General features: G+C 38.1%; 1 protein-coding gene and 1 long non-coding RNA gene across 4 annotated transcripts in view; one reads left to right on the top strand and one right to left on the bottom strand.

Moving 5' to 3' along the window:
* LOC147846549 (uncharacterized) overlaps positions 1–20,752 on the top strand; it is a 1,651,758-nt gene that overhangs the window by 466,869 nt on the left and 1,164,137 nt on the right. The gene's annotated exons all lie outside the window — the stretch shown is intronic.
* piezo2b (piezo-type mechanosensitive ion channel component 2b) overlaps positions 1–20,752 on the bottom strand; it is a 257,364-nt gene that overhangs the window by 135,136 nt on the left and 101,476 nt on the right. For all 3 annotated transcript variants that reach the window (XR_015478970.1, XM_087241404.1, XM_087241405.1), the window contains exons 9-17: positions 18,273–18,395; positions 15,877–15,912; positions 13,988–14,117; positions 13,559–13,737; positions 11,840–12,070; positions 6,742–6,856; positions 3,936–4,132; positions 3,666–3,814; positions 3,249–3,422 (exon numbers count right to left, since the gene is read on the bottom strand). Coding sequence is in view for 2 of the 3 variants with exons in the window: in XM_087241404.1 (XP_087097530.1) it covers positions 3,249–3,422; positions 3,666–3,814; positions 3,936–4,132; positions 6,742–6,856; positions 11,840–12,070; positions 13,559–13,737; positions 13,988–14,117; positions 15,877–15,912; positions 18,273–18,395 (1,334 nt within the window). In the remaining variant the exon portion in view is untranslated. The remainder of the gene's footprint in view (positions 1–3,248; positions 3,423–3,665; positions 3,815–3,935; positions 4,133–6,741; positions 6,857–11,839; positions 12,071–13,558; positions 13,738–13,987; positions 14,118–15,876; positions 15,913–18,272; positions 18,396–20,752) is intronic.

Raw genomic sequence — 20,752 nt, 5'->3', positions numbered from 1 at the left:
TTCGAAAACGCTGGAGAGGCCGTTTTCATTCTGAAACGCTGCTGCTCCGTCTCAGTGTGGATGATGGAAAACGGAGACATCTAAAAAACGGAGGCGGGGCTGCCGACATTCGCCTCTCTGATTGGGGCTTTTCCTCAATATTATGTAGCCTACAAACAGTTCAGTCCTGCATCTTCTCCGTGTAAGTTCAGACTTTGCAAGTTTGATCAAGGCTGCAGTCTCTTCTTCTCAGTTTGATATGGAAAACAGACTATACCGAGGACACGGGTAAATCTTCAAAGGGAACAGTGTACTTTATAACTTCATTCACATCACTCTGGCTACGTTGTTTTACTTTCTCAACAATAAAATGAAAACATGATTTAAGGAACTGCCTATTTTCATTTTAATATTAACAACTAAACAGACAGCAGAAATGTTGAGGCGTCGTGCTGGATGAGCGTCATCTTCACTGTGTGGATATTTATAACAAAACGGAGCCAATAACAACTGTTGCCTTTCAATTTCAGTGAAAATACGAAACAGCGCAGCGCTTGCCAAAGAGTGTGTGTGTGGTCACGTGATGTGCGTTTTCAGCGTTTTGGTGTGGACGGAGAGCAGTTCAGAAACGCTAGGTAAAACGCGAGTGTGGACGCGGATCGTTTTCATTCTAAAACGCCGTTTTAAAACTAAAACGCACTAGTGTAAACGGGGCCTGAGAGTTTGACTATAGTGCTAAATTACGATTGATCAATTAACTTGTAGTACATGTTTTTGGAATGTGGTAGGAAACCAGAGAACTCTGGGAAAACCCATGCTAGCACGAGAAAAACATCCTAACTTCGCACAGAAATGACAGCCAGCCAGTTAAAGGACTATAACCGGTGCTGTTCTTGCTGTGAGGCAACAGTGTTAATTACTGGGCCACCGTGCCGTCATATGAAGGGAAAGGTGGAGGAGTAGGGGTGGAAGGGGGGATTCTTCAAATTGAAGACGACTGTAGTGAGAAACCCCGGCTCTTTATAGTGGGTTAGGAATCATCCGATTGGTGGATCATACATAGTTAATGCACATCCAGCCATGTTTAATCATAATCACGTGATCCTCTCAAAATTGGTTTATAAATAAACTTCCCTTAGGGACTGAAGACAACAAGTGATGAAGTGTTTCAGGTGTAATTTTGTCCCATTCTTCCTGCAAATAAGTCTTAAAGTGGGCAACTGTATTGTCACGGTCGGGTGAGAGGAAAAGGAGCGAGGACTCAGGTGCAGCAAATAATGGGTGTTTATTATAATAAAATAAAAATAAAAGGCAAAACAAAACTACCCCGAGGGGGAAAACATTAACAAAACACACAAACTTGGCTGGGCTGACAAGACAAGGCAAGGCAAGACTGGAACAGGAACACGGGGAGTGTAGACAACGAACTGGCAAAGGACTGAAAACATGAGGGGGATTATAAAGCAAAAAGTAAATTGACACACAGGTGAACATGACAAACTAATAATGAGTAAACAAGGAGGGTGGGACTAGACAATAGACGGGAGAGCGCATGACACAGAGAGACAATACAAGCCATGCGCTCACATAACAACACACTGAAGCACACGTCAAAAGCATGTGACCACAATGTAAACACCGAGCCACGTGCTTTGACAAAAGACGCAAGACACGAGCACACGATGAATGAAAACACTCACCGTGCGCTCACACACGCAGCGTGCATGCTTCATCCCAGCGCCGACCAAAACCGAAACCAACAAGACTGAGACGCTGGGAATGAAACACCACGCTGCTGACAGACGAAAACACAAACACAAGTACAAGAGCGCACGCGTCTGAGGGACGCAGAGCGCGCGCGGCCGCGTCAAGCAGGAGCGCGCACACTCTGCGTACACCCACGACGCCGCGCGCGCACACAGAGACAGAAACAGGACCAGACATTGGTAGTGTCCGAGCTCTGCCACCAAAACAAGAATTTTCAAGACCAGAGTGGCAGAACCCTGACATGTATGGGGTTTTCATTGGCGCATATTGCTCTTCAAAATGTGCCACACATTCTCTATTGGAGACAGGTCTGGACTGCAAACAGGCCAGTCAAGTATCTGTATCCTCTTTCTTCGCCGCCAGGACGTTTGTAATGTGTGCAGAATGTGGTTTTGCATTGTCTTGTTGAAATATGCATTGGTGGAAAAGAAGGCAGCATATTGTGCTTTAAAAACTCAGCATTAAACTTTCAGCATTAATGATGCATTACAGAAGTGCAAGTTACCTTTGCCAAGGGCACTGACAGAACCTCAAACCATAACAGATCCCTGCTTTTGGACTGGTTGCTGGTAACAGTCTGGATTATCCTTTTCTTCTTTGGTCCAGAGCGCACATACATTTCTCCCCAACATCGTACCACATTACACGTTTCCACTGTGTGATGGTCCTTCCCAGATGCCTCAGAGCCCAGAAAAGTCAAAGGTGCTTCTGGACACTGTTAACATAGGGCTTCTCTTTGGCACAGCACAGTTTTCACTGGTATTTGTGGAAGTAACTATGTATTGTGGTACTTGATAAAAGTTTCCAAAAGTAGTCCTGAGCCCATGTGGTGTTATCGCTTATAGATAGATTAGGATTCTTGATGCAGTGCCGCCTGACGGATCGGAGAACACGGTTGTTCAGCTTGACCTCTTGTCCTTTACACACTGTAATTCCTCCAGATTCCTTGAATCTTTTAATGATGTTCTGCTCTGTTGAAGGTAAAATATCCACATGTCTTCCACTCTTTCTTTGAGGAACATTGTTTTCAAATATTTCAATAATTTTCTTCTGTATTTGTTGACAAACTGGAGATCCTCAGCCCATCTTTGCTCCTAAAGGTCTAGAACTTTCCTGGATGCTGCTTGTGTACCAGATCATAATTACAATCACCTGTTGACATCACCTGTTTTAAATCACATCCTTTTTTCACCCATTGACCCGATTACCAGCCCTAAACTTCTCCTCTCCCAACTTGTTTTGGAATGTGTTGCAGGTCTGAATGACAGGAAGGGATTTATATATACATTATTTATATTTAAGTTGAGCAGATAAAGAAGAAATATGTTGTGTTCATTTTGTCTGCTATAGGTCAATTTAAAAATCACTACTTTCTTTTTTATTTGAGTTTTCCATACTGTCCTAAAATTTTCTGACAGACATACAGTCAGACAGACAAACAGACAGATAGATAGATATTACATATTACACCTCACCTAAAAGCTCCTCTTCCTCTCTCTCACCTGTAAATAGTGCTCTCCTGTTTGCTGACCACAGCTTTCAGATCAGTCAGCTCCAGAAAATGGTCATGGAAGTAGTGCAGATGCAGGATACACACCAACAGGAAGGACGTCGGGATGAAGATACGTGTGAACAAATTAGAAAGGCTGAACTTCTCTAGACCGATATCCTTCAGTCTGACCCAAACACACATACAAGAGATTAAGTTCTACAAACAAGTCTCAAGACTTTACATAAAAAGTTAAATAATACAATAAGAAAATATAAGTTTACAACAACAAGCAGAATAACGAGCTGCTTAAAAATGTCTACAAATCAATGGAAGTAAATGCGACTGGAAGTCTCCAGCCAAATAATGTCAATGGCTGCTCCTGCTTGTATGTGAATAATAGAGTCAATAGGTCTGCATCAAAACTTACACATCTTTGTCCAGGCCGGTCATCCTGGTCCAGGTCGGGATGCCATCCTCAAACTGGCTGGTGTAGATCAGGATGAGCACCAGCATAGTGTAAACCACCACAGACATCCAGAAATACTTCAGGATCCTGCGCCAGTATTCATAATGTACCTGAAGAGAACAAAATCACTAGCATCGTTTACAACAAAACAGGCTTCATCTTTTTTTTTTTATTCAAAAAAATTGATAAAATAATGCAAAGAAGGAAATATAACTGAGGAGCATTGTGGACCTGGTAAAGAGCGACGCAGGACAGCAGCATCATCATGTAGATGATCTTATATGTCGCCATATCTCCCTCAAAACTGACGAAGAAGAACATTCCTCCACAGACGTAGATCCAGTATTTGACCAGCAGAGCCATCACCAGCTTGCCCAGCACTTGCATCAGGTCGTTCTCATCCACTTCCTCTTCACTTTTTTCTTCCACTAAAACACATATTGAAATTTCTATTTCTTAAAGATTCCATGAAGTGCTTTGAAATGTGCATTTTTTTTTATTTTTCATGAGTGTATCACATATACATAATAAATATATTTAATACAGACACATTTATTATGTCAAAACAAACTTTAAGTTGGATGTGATTAATCAAAATGAATCTTTTTTAATAAAAGGCTACAAAAGCTCGCCTCATGACTTAAAGGGTGCCAATGTAATGCACACTAATGCCCAAAATAGGGGGTGTGAAAGTGTAATTCTACTTATATTACTGTATAATAAACAATCAAAACTGCAATAATGGGTAACCTAGGCTCATTATTGATACTTACCCCTATAAACATTTCTGGGGATCGTGAAATAGGTCCCAGGAGTTAAGTTTTTTTTGTTGCAGTTTTTGTTTTTGAAAATCCACCAGAAGCTGCTGCGTACGCTTTTTCAAATCTCAAATTTCTCTAGCAGGTGCCATTTGCGCCTGCTGTTTTCACATAAATCCACCAGAGGCCGCTGTTGTCTGACTAACTGATTTACTGACTGATCGAACTATTTCCTCACCCACCCCCTTCTCTAAGCCCAACCAATAGTGTTTTCAAAAGCACAGACTGATCCGCCCACCGCCTTCCCTAAACCCAAGCGACAATGTTTTCAAAAGCACAGATTGACCCAATCACCACCTTCCCTAAACCCAACCGACAGTGTTTTCAAAAGCTCCAATTGACCCACCCACTGCCTTCCCTAAACCCAACCTATAGTGCTTTCAAAAGCACCGATTGACCCGCCCACTGCCTTCTCTAAACCCAACCGACAGAGTTTTCATAGGCACCAATTGACCCATTCACCACCTTCCCTAGACCCAACTGACAGTGTTTTCAAAAGCACCGATTGACCCACCCACTGCCTTCCCTAAACTCAACCGATAGTGTTGTCAAAAGCATCGATTGACCCACCCACCACCTTCCCTAAACTCAACCGATAGTATTGTCAAAAGCATTGATTGACCCACCTACCACCTTCCCTAAACCCAACTGACAGTGTTTTCATAAGCCCCAATTGACCCGCCCACCGTCTTCCCTAAACCCAACTGACAGTGTTTTCGAAAGCATCGATTGACCCGCCCACCACCTTTCCTAAACCCAACCGATAGTGCTTTCAAAAGCACCAATTGACCCGCCCACTGCCTTCCCTAAACCCAACCGACAGAGTTTTCATAGGCACCAATTGACCCATCCACCACCTTCCCTAGACCCAACCGACAGAGTTTTCAAAAGCACAGATTGACTCATACACCACCTTCCTTAAGCTCAACCGATAGTGTTGTCAAAAGCACCGATTGACCCACCCACTGCCTTCCCTAAACTCAATCGATAGTGTTGTCAAAAGCATCGATTGACCCACATACCGCCTTCCCTAAACCCAACTGACAGTGTTTTCAAAAGCTCCAATTGACCCGCCCACCGCCTTCCCTAAACCCAACCGACAGTGTTTTCATAAGCCCCAATTGACCCGCCCACCGCCTTCCCTAAACCCAACCGACAGTGTTTTCATAAGCCCCAATTGACCCGCCCACCGCCTTTCCTAAACCTAACTGACAGTGTTTTTAAAAGCATAGATTGACCCATCTTTCCCTTCCCTAAACCCAACCGACAGTGTTGTCAAAAGCACCGATTGACCCGCCCACCACCTTCCCTAAACTCAACCAACAGTGTTTTCAAAAGCACCGATTGACCCACCCACTGCCTTCCCTAAACTTAACCGATAGTGTTGTCAAAAGCATCGATTGACCCACCTACCGCCTTGCCTAAACCCAACTGACAGTTTTTTCAAAAGCTCCAGTTGACCCACCCACTGCCTTCCCTAAACTCAACTGATAGTGTTGTCAAAAGCACCGATTGACCCGCCCATCACCTTCCCTAAACCCAACCGACAGTGTTTTCAAAAGCACCGATTGACCAGCGCCCACTGCCCACCTCTCTGTGTCTCAAGTCCACTGACATACACGGCGAGCTACTGGACAAACTGGTATCAGCTGAAAAGCCATCCACACAGAGATAAGCAGTTAGCTGGTAGCACAAAAAGAAACAGAAGCTGTGAGCAGCATCATACCCTACCCCCCCCCCCCCCCCCAGCGTTTGTTTTAAAGATGAAATGCAGCCATACGTAGCTCTGGCTACATAATTTGCATTCTCCAAAAATGTATATAGGGGTACGTTTTCACAATCAGCCTGTGTTGATAATGGGAGTTATTACTTATTACTTTTTCTTTCATGACTTACAAGCTGATTAAGCACCAAATGTTATTTGTGCATTCATTACACCTATCAGCTGTCAAAAACTGTGAAGCGAAAAAACCTCTAAAAAATTGCTAACGATAATCGAGAGCAAAAAGCATCGTGGTGTGTATGAGCCTTTCTAAAATACACACTTTGCTTGTGGTTATTGCAGCTGGTAAGAACAAATCTCTGATTATAGAAAATGGAAAAACAAAACAGATTATGAAAACTGAAAAACATGGAAGATGTCTTATGTGTCGCGTGTAGTCAGGACACGGTGTTCAGTTGTATGTAGCACCTGTTGTAGACTCTAATAAATAAATCACCTTTTTTCTGCTCGTCTACTTTGATGTCAGAAAGTGCTGCTTCTTCTTCCTTCCTTTCTTGTCTCTCCATTAAAGTTTGTCTGAGCAGTAGCCAGAAACTCAGCTGACACAGAACCTGCAAGCACACACAATGGCACGAACCAGAACAAAGGGCTGAAATTAATACATAAATCATGTTACATGCAGTTCTTTTACAGAGAGAGTATGTTTATGAAGTCATAACTACCATATAGTTGTATATTAATAAAAAAAAAATAATGTTAAATACTAAACATTTAGATATAAATGACACATTACTAATTTGTGGTCAGTAGTTTAATCTTAAGGCTTCATTTATTTGACCGTAAACACAGTAAAAACAGTAATTATTACAATTCCTATCTTATATTTGAATATATTCAAAGGTCCCATGAAATTAAAATAAAGTTTTCGTTTAGATGTTACCATCTGTACTGTTTAGTTTTTATGATATCTATAAGCTAGTGTGCTTCAAAACAGTGACAAAATTTGCTTTTAGAAGATATAATACTGATATGTAAAGTTTGTTGTTTGTTACTTCCGCCTAAATGGATCATATCTCATTACAATACTTTTGCATGATCATATTTCTATTTTAAAATTAAGTAAATTACAGTTTTTGTCAGTCGCTTTGGTGCATTTCTCACTACACTATTTACATTTGCACAACAGGTCATGCATTTCTCAAAACAATTAGTCATTTGTGTACATCCCAGTAGCAGTTTCTCATTCTTTCCAACACACTGCAGATGCCTTTGGACATGCATCAATTGCTTTCATACAACTCTCTGCTGTTTATAACATTATCATTTGCTTATGTCATTTCAGTCAAAATGAACTAAACTTGTGAATGCTGAATAGTCATTCCATATAAAACTAACAGTCCTCATTTCATTAGTTGAGTCAATACATACACAAATGTTGAACTAGTTGTCAAAATCTGTCAAGCTAATTTTGTAAAACAAATTTAAATCTTTTCTTGAAAATTTTCCTGAAAATGTCTGAAAATGATTTACAGACCTGTGTATGTTGTAGGTTCAGTTCCGATATGTACTGCAATATTGTTTACAGTTGTGCACAGTTCAACCCAAAGGGAGTTTGTGTTTGTTGTAAATAAGGGTGTATTTATTCTTTTGCACAATGCTGTAAATAAATTAGAATCGCAAAGAGCAAATGCAGTAAAACCGTGAAACATACATATTCAGTGTCTTGTACTCAGATACCTTACTAAATCCAGTGATGTCTAACTTTACTGTAGTTTTCAAATGGCTGTGCAAATAGTATATAGTGCTGTCTTGAGCATTTTCAGGAAGTGTCACCAAAATCAGACTTTTTTGCATTGGAAAAAAATGTAGAGAGTAAACTCATAATGAAAACATGACAAAGCCTTTTGACTATCTTGTTCATAAACAATGGTGTCAGGACTTTGCATTTTGACGATACTGACACTTTGATTGACATGAATACATGCTTTTGAGGAAGGAACTATCCATTTTGAGCATGTGACGCGCTTTTGCAGGTTATCAGCTAGGTTTTGCAGTTTGTGCTAATTGTTTTGAGAAATGCATTAACTGTTGTGCAAATGTAAATAGTGTAGTGAGAAATGCACCAAAGCGACTGAGAAAAACTGTAAATCTTTATTTTCCTGAAAATGTCTTTAAAAGTGAACAATTTAATGAATGATTTACAGACCTGTGTATGTTGTATGTTCAGTTCCAATATGTACTGCAATATTGTTTACAGTTGTGCAGTTCAACCCAAAGGAAGCTTATGCTTGTTGTAAATAAGGGTGTGTTTATTTTTTTGCACAATGCTGTGAATAAATTAGAATTGCAACGAGCAAATGCACAAATGCAGTAAAACTGTGAAACATACATATTCAGTGTCTTGTACTCAGATACCTCACTAAATGCAGTGATGTCTAACTTTACTGTAGTTTTCAAATGGCTGTGCAAATAGTATATAGTGCTGTCTTGAGCATTTTCAGGAAGTGTCACCAAAATCAGACTTTTTTGCATTGGAAAAAAATTTACAGAGTAAACTGCAATGATGAAAACATGACAAAGCCATTTGACTATCTTGTTCATAAACAATGGTGTCAGGACTTTTCATTTTGATGATACTGACTCTTTGACTGACATCAATACTTGCTTTTTAGGAATGAGTTGTCCATTTTGAGCATGTGACGCACTTTTGCAGGTTATCAGCTAGGTTTTGCAGTTTGCGCTAATTGTTTTAAGAAAAGCATTAACTGTTGCGCAAAAATGCACTAGGTGTTGTGAGAAGCGCACCAAAGCGACTGAGAAAAACTGTAAATGAACTTTTAAGGGATTACAAAGGTATTGTGTAAAATTTGTAGAAAAAAGTTTTATATTGTGCATGGGAGCATGTGTTTCTGTAACATTTCTGTGAAAATTGTTAAAAAATAGATCTTTTGATTTATGTTAAAGTAGTTTTATTCTTTATTGTAAATGGAAAAGCGGCATTTACACAAAAACAAAAAAGAAACTTAAAAAAAAACATTGTTTAAAAATATATTTGATGTTTTTTTTATTTACTGAAAATAAATTGACGTATTTTGGATATAGAAAATGCCTTTAAATAGTTCTTGAAGGAACACATTTGACACTGTTAAGGTACGAAGTGTCTTGTCACTTTAGTGGTACCTTCATGGATCAGATTTGTACCTTTGATCAAGATACAATATTGTATCTGCAGGTTTTAAAGTGGTACAAATCATGTCCTTAAAGGTACAAAAAAAAAAAATTGTCTTAAGGTACAAGTCTGTCCCATAAAAAGGTACTGCCCCAGGGACAAGGGTTTTTTCTACCTTCTTTGGTACAACATTGTACCATTTTTTTCAGAGAGTGTAGTAAGTAGCAAAAACTAGGTCCTATTGCTACTACTCATGGTGCAGAGATTGAATTGGTGTCCCAGTGCAAATATCTTGGAATTTTAATTGACGATACTTTCTTTTAGTACTCAAATTCAGCAATTGGTGAAAAAATTTAAAGTAATTTTAGGCTTTTATTTTAGAATTAAGAACTGCCTTTCCTTTGATGCTAAAAAGAAGCTGGTTGAGGGAACATTCATGTCAACATTGGACTACGGTGATGTAATCTATATGCATGCTTCTTCTCAAAGTCTGCATGCATTGGATACTGTTTACCATGGTGCACTTAGATTCATAACTAACTTTATATCCCCTACTCATCATTGTGTGCTGTATGCTAGGGTAGGTTGGTCTGCTTTGTCCATTCGTAGGCTCAAGCATTGGCAGATGCTTGTTTACAAATCTATACTGGGTTTACTCCCATCATATTTACAGAATTATATTTGTAAAAAACATGTTCTTAACTATGGTCTTCGGTCACAGGATATTTATTTACTGTCTGTTCCTAAAGTGCGGACTGAGATGGCGAAAAAAAGGCTTTTAAGTACGCAGCACGTTTTGCTTGGAATAAACTGCAAACACAGTTGCAGTTCAAAGACTTGATTTCACTACGTGCTTTTAAAAAGACTATAAAAGATTTAGAAGTTGAAACACAGGCTTGTAGATGTTTTGAATAGTCTGTCAGTGTGATTCATGTTAACTGTGCATTGTTTTTTGTTTGTTGTCTGTTGGACTCATGTGACTCGTGTACTGCCTAATCTTGGCCAGGACGCTCTTGTAAAAGAGATTTTTAATCTCAATGCGTCTTTCCTGGTAAAATAAAGGTTATAATAATAAAGTGCATTGAATGTGTTACTACGTCACCTTAGATTAAAGTGTTACCCAAGAATTTAAAGGTGCAGTAGGTGATTGTCTTCAGAAACATTTGTTGTTGTGCTGGTTGAAAGTCTCTTCACAGTCCAATAGTAATGATTACAGTAAATGATCTAAATGTGTTTATATGTATTTTTATATTCTGGGTAAAGCATAAAACAAAAAAAATGTTCATCAAATTAAATAGAGTCGGACCGTCATCTCCCTTAATTCCGATAAGCAGGTCAGACTGTCTGTCAGCAAATGTAGATTCGTACTTCTGCGCATGTGTTCACGCAGATCCGCCATTAGCGTGTGCCCGTCTGCGTCACAAACGCATGCGCGCGAGCGAGCTGCGGGCCGCTCGCAAATGCCAAGTCGGAGCCGGAGGCGCCAAAGGACAGCCGAGCTCGGGCCGATTACTGTAAAGCCAGGCGCGAGTATAATTCGCTCTTAAAGCGGCCGCACGGTCACAAGACGGACCGGGAGAAATCAAAAGCTGAATTGAAACTTTTAAATACCTGAATCAATACTGAAGTCACTTTAGCACGCTGGAGGAAAGACGACACCATGGCTGAAGTATTACTGTTAGACAGGTAATGTTCTGTTTTGAAACTATTATATGTTAGATTGTGTTGTGTTATGAATGACTTCTATGCACAGACGTGTTGTTCAGCCACTGAAATCTCCCGGTGAAAGATTGATGTGATTATTTTCAGTTTCATAAGGTTCTTTGACAGCATCTATAATGTAGATTTATATTTAGTTTAACAACAAAACATCAGTAAATAGCGCTATTCCGCCTAACCTACTTTATTGAGCTGAAGTTGCTTTTATATTCACATTGGGTCATTTTTGAACAATGACAGCCTTCCTATACTGTTTACCGCTACTCTGAATATTCGCTCTGAAATAGCATGTAAGTGTGGCAAAGTAATAAATGTAATTCCCGCACGGCGCTGGCACTAACTAACTGGCGAATGACCTGAACTAGTGGGTTGTCTGTCTGCTGTTGTGACAGGGGGTGTGGCTTTGAATCACAGTCCCTCCCCGCCGTTCAAAGATAATATGCTAAGCGGTTAGCTTTTTGGCAGATCACCTACTGCACCTTAAAGGTAAATTTTTTTTATAACATTATAAATTTCCTCCCTGACTCTTTTGATCAAATAATGCATCCATGCAAAATGAAGGTATTACCTTATATTTAAAATGAATGGAAATAAACCACCCTTTTTTTTATTACATTGAAGTACAAATCTGGCCAAGACTAAAGAACAGACTGAAGTGGGAATGTACAAGCATGCACAATCAGGTGATGAATGGTGTATTTTTTACCTTGGTGCTCAGTTCAGTGAAAGGCACCTCCATTTTCACAAAGAAACCAGACACCGGCTTCAACTTCTCAAAACACCAGATATACTGAAGGACCAACAGGAAGTTCCCATAAGCCACCATGAATGGCGAAGTCAGCATGGCGTATTTCCTCCGGTCACGCACCATCCACAGAGTACAGGACCAGATCAGAAAGACAAACGTCAGCCAGCTGACATACGTTATACTCCATGCCTTAAAGAAGAATAGAAGAAACATGAGATGGCATGATATATATTTGTGGTCAAGCAAATGTTGTTAGAAATCTAAAGCAGGTCGCACACCAGAAGCGCCACTTGGCGGCGCGCCGCGCAACACCACGCAGCGCCATGCATTTTAGAATTCTAAACATAGTTTTCTATCGGGATACACACACCGGCGCCACAAGTCGGCGGCTGTCGCCGGCGCCCGGCCACGGCTCAGGACGCAGGTCGTTTTTCAGCCACGCCACTGAGCACCATCTGATTAGTTTCATGTTAAATATCATTCGAATGTGCGCGTCTGGTGTGTGATACTTTAAACTGTCATGTGCGCACCGTGTCGCGGCGCCGAGCGGCACTTCTGGTGTGCGACCTGCTTAAATGTAATAAAGAAACTATTTAAAAAGGAATTCTATAATTAACCTTTGAACTTCTCACATCATTAATAATGTAGAACTATTAAAGAACATAAAAAAACTGCTTTAATTTGGCAGCACAGTGGCTCAGAGGTTAGTACTCTCGCCTAGAGGTCTGCATTCCCGCGAGCCGCGGGACCCGACCAGAATTCTAGGGCGCGGGTATAAATTTCCGAATAAATCACGGGAGCGGTCGGTAACAAGTTTAATTTGGGACGGGAGCGGGCTGTCTAGCAATATCGCTCCCGACTCCCGAGTGAGCACGCGTATGTATGTGTGTAAATGAAATAGCGCGATGCTGTGTTTAGCTTGTTTGTTGCAGTGTGTGTGTGTGTGTGTGTGTGTGTATGTATGCAAACGTGCGAATGAGAGATGTGTGTGTGTGTGTGCGCGAACGAGCGAATGAGAGAGAGAGCTTTGCCTGTGTTTGTGCTTGGTGCTTATGAGTGTGTGTTAGAGGGCGCGCGCGCGCGAATGAGAGAGAAAGCTTTGTCTGTGTGTATGTGCTTGGTGCTGTGCATGTGTGTGTTTATACAGACAGCTTGTTATAGGCTGTCTGGACTGTATAGCTGGGTGATTTTCGGTTTTGTTCTCCTCCCGCTCTTTAGCGGCGGATAGAAAACGGGGCGGGTCGGGCAGCGGGACAACAAGTGCTTAATATAAGCGGGAGCGGTCGGGTTCGGGCTAAAACCTGGCGGGTGCGGGCGGGAGCGGGATTCAAAATTTAGTCCCGCGCAGATCTCTACTCTCGCCTCACGGCAAGAAGGCAAGAAGAGAGTCCTGTTGGTATCAGTTGGCATTTCTGTGTGGAGTTTGCATATTCTCTCTGGTTTCCCCCACAGTCCAAACACATGCCCTACAGGTGAATTGGGTAAACAAAATTGTCCGTGGTGCATGAGTGTGTGTGAAAATGTGAGTGTATGGGTGTTTCCCAGTACTGGGTTGCGGCTGTAAGTAAAACATATGCTGGAATAGTTGTCGGTTCATTCCACTGTGGTGACCCCTGATTAACAAGGGACTAAGCTGAAGGAAAATGACTGAATGAATGACTTTTGTCTATATTATACCATCATAGCGATGAGAGCGCAGATGTAGCTCTGCTTCATGATGAACTTGAACACTTTGACGAGAGCTGCCGGTGGTCCGCCCTGCTCTTCCTCTTCGGCTTCCTCTTCCTCATCTGTCTTCTCCTCTTCCTCCTCCAGCTGTGAGTCCAGCACCTCATTTGTGTTCTCATCCGTCTTCTCTGTGAGGGGCAGTAAAATAACAGTTATTTACACTTCATCGCTTTAGAAAACAATCCAAAGTTAACCAGAAAGGAATCCATGAAAAATCGACAGCCATAACGATATCGTTTGATAAATGCGATTTTTTTTATCAGTCCGATAACAAACTTTCATTGGCACTTTGAGGACTGAAATTTTATTTTGAAAGTTAAAACATTTTAAGGCATTTGAGACTTCGCGGACACCCTGGAACATGGAAACAAACCTCACCGTCATATTCGACAGACTGATCCACTTTGTACTGAGGAGTGGAGTAAATGTCCAGACTGACCGGTCCGTTCTCGATGGGCACGGCGGACACATAATCAAACGACGTCCCATTGGAGGTGACCACTAACACCTTAAAATGACAGAAGAAACAGATAATATTGCATATAAAAAATAGAATATCTCTTTATCCATAATCAAGTTCGACTTCATGATGGCACTAACGGGAATTATGGGCATCATAGTTAAGGTATTGACCGGCTGTTAGTTTTTATTAATCACAAAATTAAAGAATTGATTAAATTCATGTCTCAAAATCTCATTACCAGGACACATACATTTTACAATAATAGGCAAAAAAATATATACATTATTAATATTACATAATATTAATTTAAATTAATAATGAATACTAATATTTATGAAATGTAACAGATTTTTAAATGCATAATTCATTTTAATTATATAAACTATATATATTGATTATGTATAAAAGTGTTAGTGTACAGTACATTTCCTTACAATAATAATTTTTAAAAATGTTTCTAAACAACATGCATCACAAATTCTGATTACCAGAATGTAATAATAATAATAATAATAATATTAATAATAATAACAAAAAAATTATAACATACATACATACATACATACATACATACATAAAAATACATATTTATTTTTATAAATACTATATATATATATATTCAACTACACACACACACACATTTTACATGTAACATTTTATGCTAATAATCATTAAAATATTTACTTTTAATAGTCAATTTATTATACTTATATCTTTGAATTATTGACAATTAAATCTACATTCAAAAAATATTGATGATGCACAGCCATATTGCCCTGCTATGAGTGTGATATTGCATTCAAACAACAGTTTGAGGGCATAATCATGTATATATGTAAAAAAAAAAAACATTTATCTAACACGGAGTCTCAAAAATTATTTTGTACGAGGATCTACTTTCTTCTGCCATTCATTCATGTCAGAACAGCAAAAACAGTTGCTATATTTTAAATCCAACACAATAATTAACCCCAATAATTAAAGCCAAAGCAAAGCCAACACTAGCCGATTACTATGGTATAAATACAGCACTACAACATACAAAAGAGAGATATCAACTTCGAATATCACTTACCCGTTTTATAATGATTTGATCAGCTGTAGATTAAAATATAAGCAGAGTGTTTCTACCTAAGGACTTATTATGCAGTCTCTGTCACCATCTTGTGGCAGAACATCAACTGTCTTTGCTCTGCTCAGTATGATGCTGTTCTTATAAATAAACTGCAAAGTTGCAATCTAAACAACTATATTCTTGTCTAAAAAGCCTCAAAAGTACATTATGTTGTCCAACAGCTGCAATATTTGTCAAACTTTAGTGAGTTTATTGATCTGCTGTCATTCTATGTATACGGATTAATACACAAGGGTTAGGAGGCTGTACGAGTGCTGTTATCGCAGCCAATCAGATTCGAGCCAGACAAAACTGTTGTATAAATGTATAAATACTAACATTTAAAAAATATATTGGACAGTTCAATAATTGATTTAGTATACATATATATTCGCGATACAGACAACAGTAAATTGCTTACAGTTGTTTAAATGGTTTCTATGTAAATTGTTTTATAATATTCTAATAAAACCTGAAACATTTGAATCTAATTTAAATCCATGGGATTTAAACTCTCTGGGAGAGATCAAGTTTCGCCCGCAGCGCCACTGAATCATGCCACATCAAGAGCAGCGAACGCACAAACACAAACTGCTAAAAGCCTAAATCAATCACACTATATTTGTCTACAGTTAAAATTTGCAGACACAGAGTTACATAAGACTTGGCAAAAGCACAATGAGCACAAACCTCCGAGGTGCTGTACCCATCCTGAGTGGAGATCAGCTGAAAAGAGAGAGAGAGAGAGAGAGAAAGAGAGCAGACGGGGCAAGGTGAGTGTATTGATGAGCACTGGACGCTCAATAACATTATACTGTTCTCTAACATCAGCACTGAGCAGAGTGAAGTACAGCAGCTCTATTCACAGATAGAGAACAACACACACACACACACACCATCAAAAACCTTAACACTCCAACAGGAGAAGAAGAAGAAGAATTTAAGCTGCTTTACACCTGACCTGTGTTTTTATTTTTTATTTTTATGAAATCAAATTTATGTTTTAAAGGTGCAGTATGTAAGTTTGACACCCAGTGGTTGGACTAGGTATTGCACGCCTGGTTCAAAACACACACAAGCGTGCGTTGCCAGATTGATCACATCAACAGGAGGGTGCCTTACTAACAAGCCTAAAGGCTGATTTGAGGCTGTATTAGGTAATGTTCTAAAAATAAAAAGCAATGGCTTCACTTTCTCACAGGTGAACAACAGAAAACTGACAATGATTACCTCAGGTACACCTCATGTGCTTTATTCAGAGCTAAATGCTAATAATGTGAGTCTCAATGCCATTTTACTTGACATTTATTACCATACTACTGAAAGCAGCAGCAGTTCACCTCAGATCTGGTTAAATAAAATAAACCATTTGAAATGGAACTTCAGTGCAAGCCAACACATAGCAGTGATTCATTTACATTTAATTTAATAGGTTTATTATGTATTAATTTGATTATAAACCTTACCATTTCATTGGTAAGTGCACTATTGTGTGCTTCTGAATGGCTGTATTTAAATTTCTGTTGTGTTTCGCCTGGTCCAACATTCCGATTGCTCATCACTCCAAATCTTGTCACGTAGTGTGTTGTGAGGACACGGGGTTACAATTAAGGGTGTCACGATTTCGATCTTAAAATTGAAATCGATCGAAATTTATGCTCGATTTTGATTATCAAATCAAAAAATAGAATCATCGATGCTGCCACGCCCCCATCGTCACGTCAGCTTAGCTTGTCAACCGGGAAAAAAACAGGCTTGTTGAAGTGCTTGTTAAACTGCAGAAGCAGGAGACCCGTCGACAAAGCTTAAACCCTCTCCTCTTTCAATGAAGTCGCCGGTGTGGAAGTATTTAGGATTTTCAGTGAGTTATGTTGACAACGTTCGTCGTCGACAAAAAAAAACACAGTTTGCAGGCTCTGCTATGTACGTATTAGGGTTGGGCCGATAGACGATGGGCGCATCACGATCCTCCGCCCCGCCCCCATTGCAAATCCGCTGGCGAAAAACACACACTCAGGCCCTGTTTACACTAATATGTCTTTGTTTTTAAATGGCATTTTAGAACGACGACGATCCACATCCACACTGGCGTGTAGCATTTCTGAGCAGCCCTCCTTCCTCACTACCGCTGAAAACACACATCACGTGACCAGACACACTCATTCACACACAGACGCACACACAGTCATGCACTCGAGACAGCGGGTGCAGGCAGTCAGAGGATAAGTGCTTCAATCTTTCACTCACTTGTACTCAGTCATTTTAGCGAACACCTCAGACACTGTTGGCTGGTTCCTGTTGGTTGTGCGTCTTTTTTACCGACGCCATTATAACGACACAGATCACTGCCTATTCTCGAGTCCCGCAGAAAAAGTGATTGACAGGTGGTAATTATGTGTGTAACTTGCCTTTATTCATTTACTGTATGATTTGTTTATGGGTAAAACAAAGACCATGCAGGTCAGGCAGTTTAAACGATAAGCTACAAATAATTAATTCGTTATTAATTAATTAAATATTCATAATCGAAAATCAAATTGAACCGTGACTTTAGAATCGAAAATGTAATCGAATCGAGGATTTGGAGGATCGTGACACCCTTAGTTACAATGTAACCTGCTCACCTAATGTTTACTCAATATTTAAATTAATTGCTAATTAATACCCTCCTCATGTGGAACTCTGAATCTACAGCTCATTTCAGAGTCTGCTACTGTCCACCAGAGGTCGCATTTCAGTCACAGACGCATACTTTGAGAGCTTTACAGACTGAATGAATAGAATACATGGTTTTCCACCAAGGCAACCCAGGGTGATGAAATATAATTGGCTAAACTGGCATTGGGTGGGTTAAAAGACCAAAACAAAAACAGACGTTCTGGTACGTAGCTCACATTTTCAAAGCAGAATATCTGACTTCAGCATTGTTTTTTAGATGAACAAGAATGTTCACTTAGCATGCTTCTGAAATATCTGCAAACATATTATGGTATTTTTATGCTTTAGATGAGTAACATACAGCATCTTTAAGAGTTCATGACAAAGTCCAGCAGTCAGAAGAACAATTAGATTTAAGCTCTCCTCACATTTCTCTCCTCAGTTTTCTGATGCGCTTTCCACCAGAGCAGCCGTTTCCGGATGGACGTGTGATGGACGTTGTTTTCCATGGCTTCATTGCCCTCGATCACCTCTTCGTCCTCGCTGTCCTCCTTGAGAAACGGTCGATAAACACAGAAACACACTCAGATAACAAATAAAATGACAACATGTATCTAGAGCAGCTCAGGAATGAAAACTCTGAAGATTATAATAGCCAATCATTGCACTGGATGAGGTCGTAACAGCATAATTGATTCTGCATTGATCTCTGTATAAACTCAAGACACACGTTTATTGTCCTGGCTTAAATTTACAGCCACTTCAAAATCATGAGATCCTGATGTAATCAAAGCTTGAGGCGTGAGAATCAATAAACTCATACATGTGCGGTTTTAAAGATTCCCGTCTATTGATCGGTCTATAAACATATGAACCACAGCAGATGAGGAGAAGATGACAGGATCAGACCAAACACAGCTCACTCACACTGATCAATACGAGCCACATTATTAACATATTCATACAGATCGAGATCTCATTATTAGCCCTCCTGTGAGACTTGTTTTATCACAAGTCATATTTAACAGAGCAATGATGTTTTTCAGTGTTTCTTTTTATATTAATTAATTAATTTTATTTTAATTCATTAATTTATTCATTCATTCATTTATTTATTTAACTATCTATCTATTTATTTATTATTTTATTTATTTAACTATTTATTTATTTTAATTCATTTGTTTATTTAACTATCAATTTTTTTATTTAAACTTATTTATTTATTCATTCATTTATTTATTTAACTATTTATTTATTTATTTATTCTTTTTTATTTAACTATGTATTTATTCATTCATTTTATTCAAATTTATTTATTTATTTATTTAACTATCAATATTTTTTATTTAAACTAATTTATTTATTAATTCATTTATTTGTCTGTTTATTCATTTATATCATCCATCCATCCATCCATCCATCCATCCATCCATCCATTCATTTATTTATTTAATTAAAATTCATTATCATTTTATTATTTATGTATATATTTACAATTAAATTATTAAACTTATTTATTTATCCATTTAACTACTTATTTATGTGTTTATTTTATTTCCTTTTAATTCTTGTATTTATTTAACTATCTGTTTATTTATTCATTCATTCATTTCTTTAACTACTTATTTATTTATTGAAATTTATTTTAATTAATTTATTTATTTAACTATCTATATTTTTATTTATTTATTTATTTGTTTAACTTTCTGTTTGTTTGTTTATTTATTTAATGCTATTTTAATGCATTAATTAATTTAATTATCTATCTAACTATCTATTTACTCATTTATTTTATTTGAACTTATTTATTCATTCATTATTTATTTAACTATCTGATTCTTTATTTATTCATTCATTCATTTATTCAACTATTTATTTATTTAATTAAATTTTAATTCAATAATTAATTTAATCATTTTTGCATTTATTACCTATCTATTTATTTTTTTAACTATCAATTCATTTATTTAACTTAATTTTACTTTATTTTATTAATTAATTTATTTATTTATTTATATTTTAACTTTATTTTTATTTATTTATTTATTTATTTATTTATTTATTTATTTATTTGTTTATTTAACTTTCTTTTTGTTTATTTAATGCTATTTTAATGCATTAATTAATTTATCTATCTATCTATCTATCTATCTATCTATCTATCTATCTATCTATCTATCTATCTATCTATCTATCTATCTATTTACTTGTTTATTTATTTAGTTTTTTAATATATCTTATTTTTATTTGTTTATTTATTTCAATATCTATCCATTTATTTATTTAACTATGTATTTGTTAGTTATATATATTTATTTACTGTTTGTTTGTAAAAACTGCTATGCTCAATATTATTAGCCTCTTGCCTATAGTTGAGCTATTTAATCTTGTCATTTAAGCCTTTAAATTGCACTTTAATCTGAATGCACTATTATTATGAAGGTAAATCAGTTGCGTAACTCGAGAGCTTGCAAATGTAAATGTGAGCACTTGTGATAATAATATTTGTATGTGTAGGTTGAAATGTACACTTACAGCTCTGATGTGAACAGCTGAATCCCTCGATTTGCACACACACACACAACAATCCACACACTTGTGTTTTGAATTGGAAGTTGCAGATTGATAGTTGTGTATTTGTAAAATGTCATTTACAAATACAAAATGACAGACACACGTGTGCAAGGCAAATTTGATTGCATCTTATCTCTACAACCACAGGTCGGCACTCACAACCTCTCAGTTTTGTCAGTACAACTACAAATCTCCCGCGCTCTGACTTTTGCTACACATCTCCCGCGATCTCTGTAGCAGAACCCATCTGTGCACTTGCAAATGCAGAGGCGTGAGCAGCGCGGGGCGGGGGAGGGGCGGGGCAGGTGTAAAGCTGTTTGATTGGCTGATGCCT

Source organism: Danio rerio, chromosome 2 (genome assembly GCF_052040795.2).
Source record: "Danio rerio strain M-AB ecotype USA chromosome 2, GRCz13ab, whole genome shotgun sequence".
Classification (NCBI taxonomy): Eukaryota; Metazoa; Chordata; class Actinopteri; order Cypriniformes; family Danionidae; genus Danio; species Danio rerio.
This window is presented reverse-complemented; position numbering and strand designations above follow the sequence as displayed.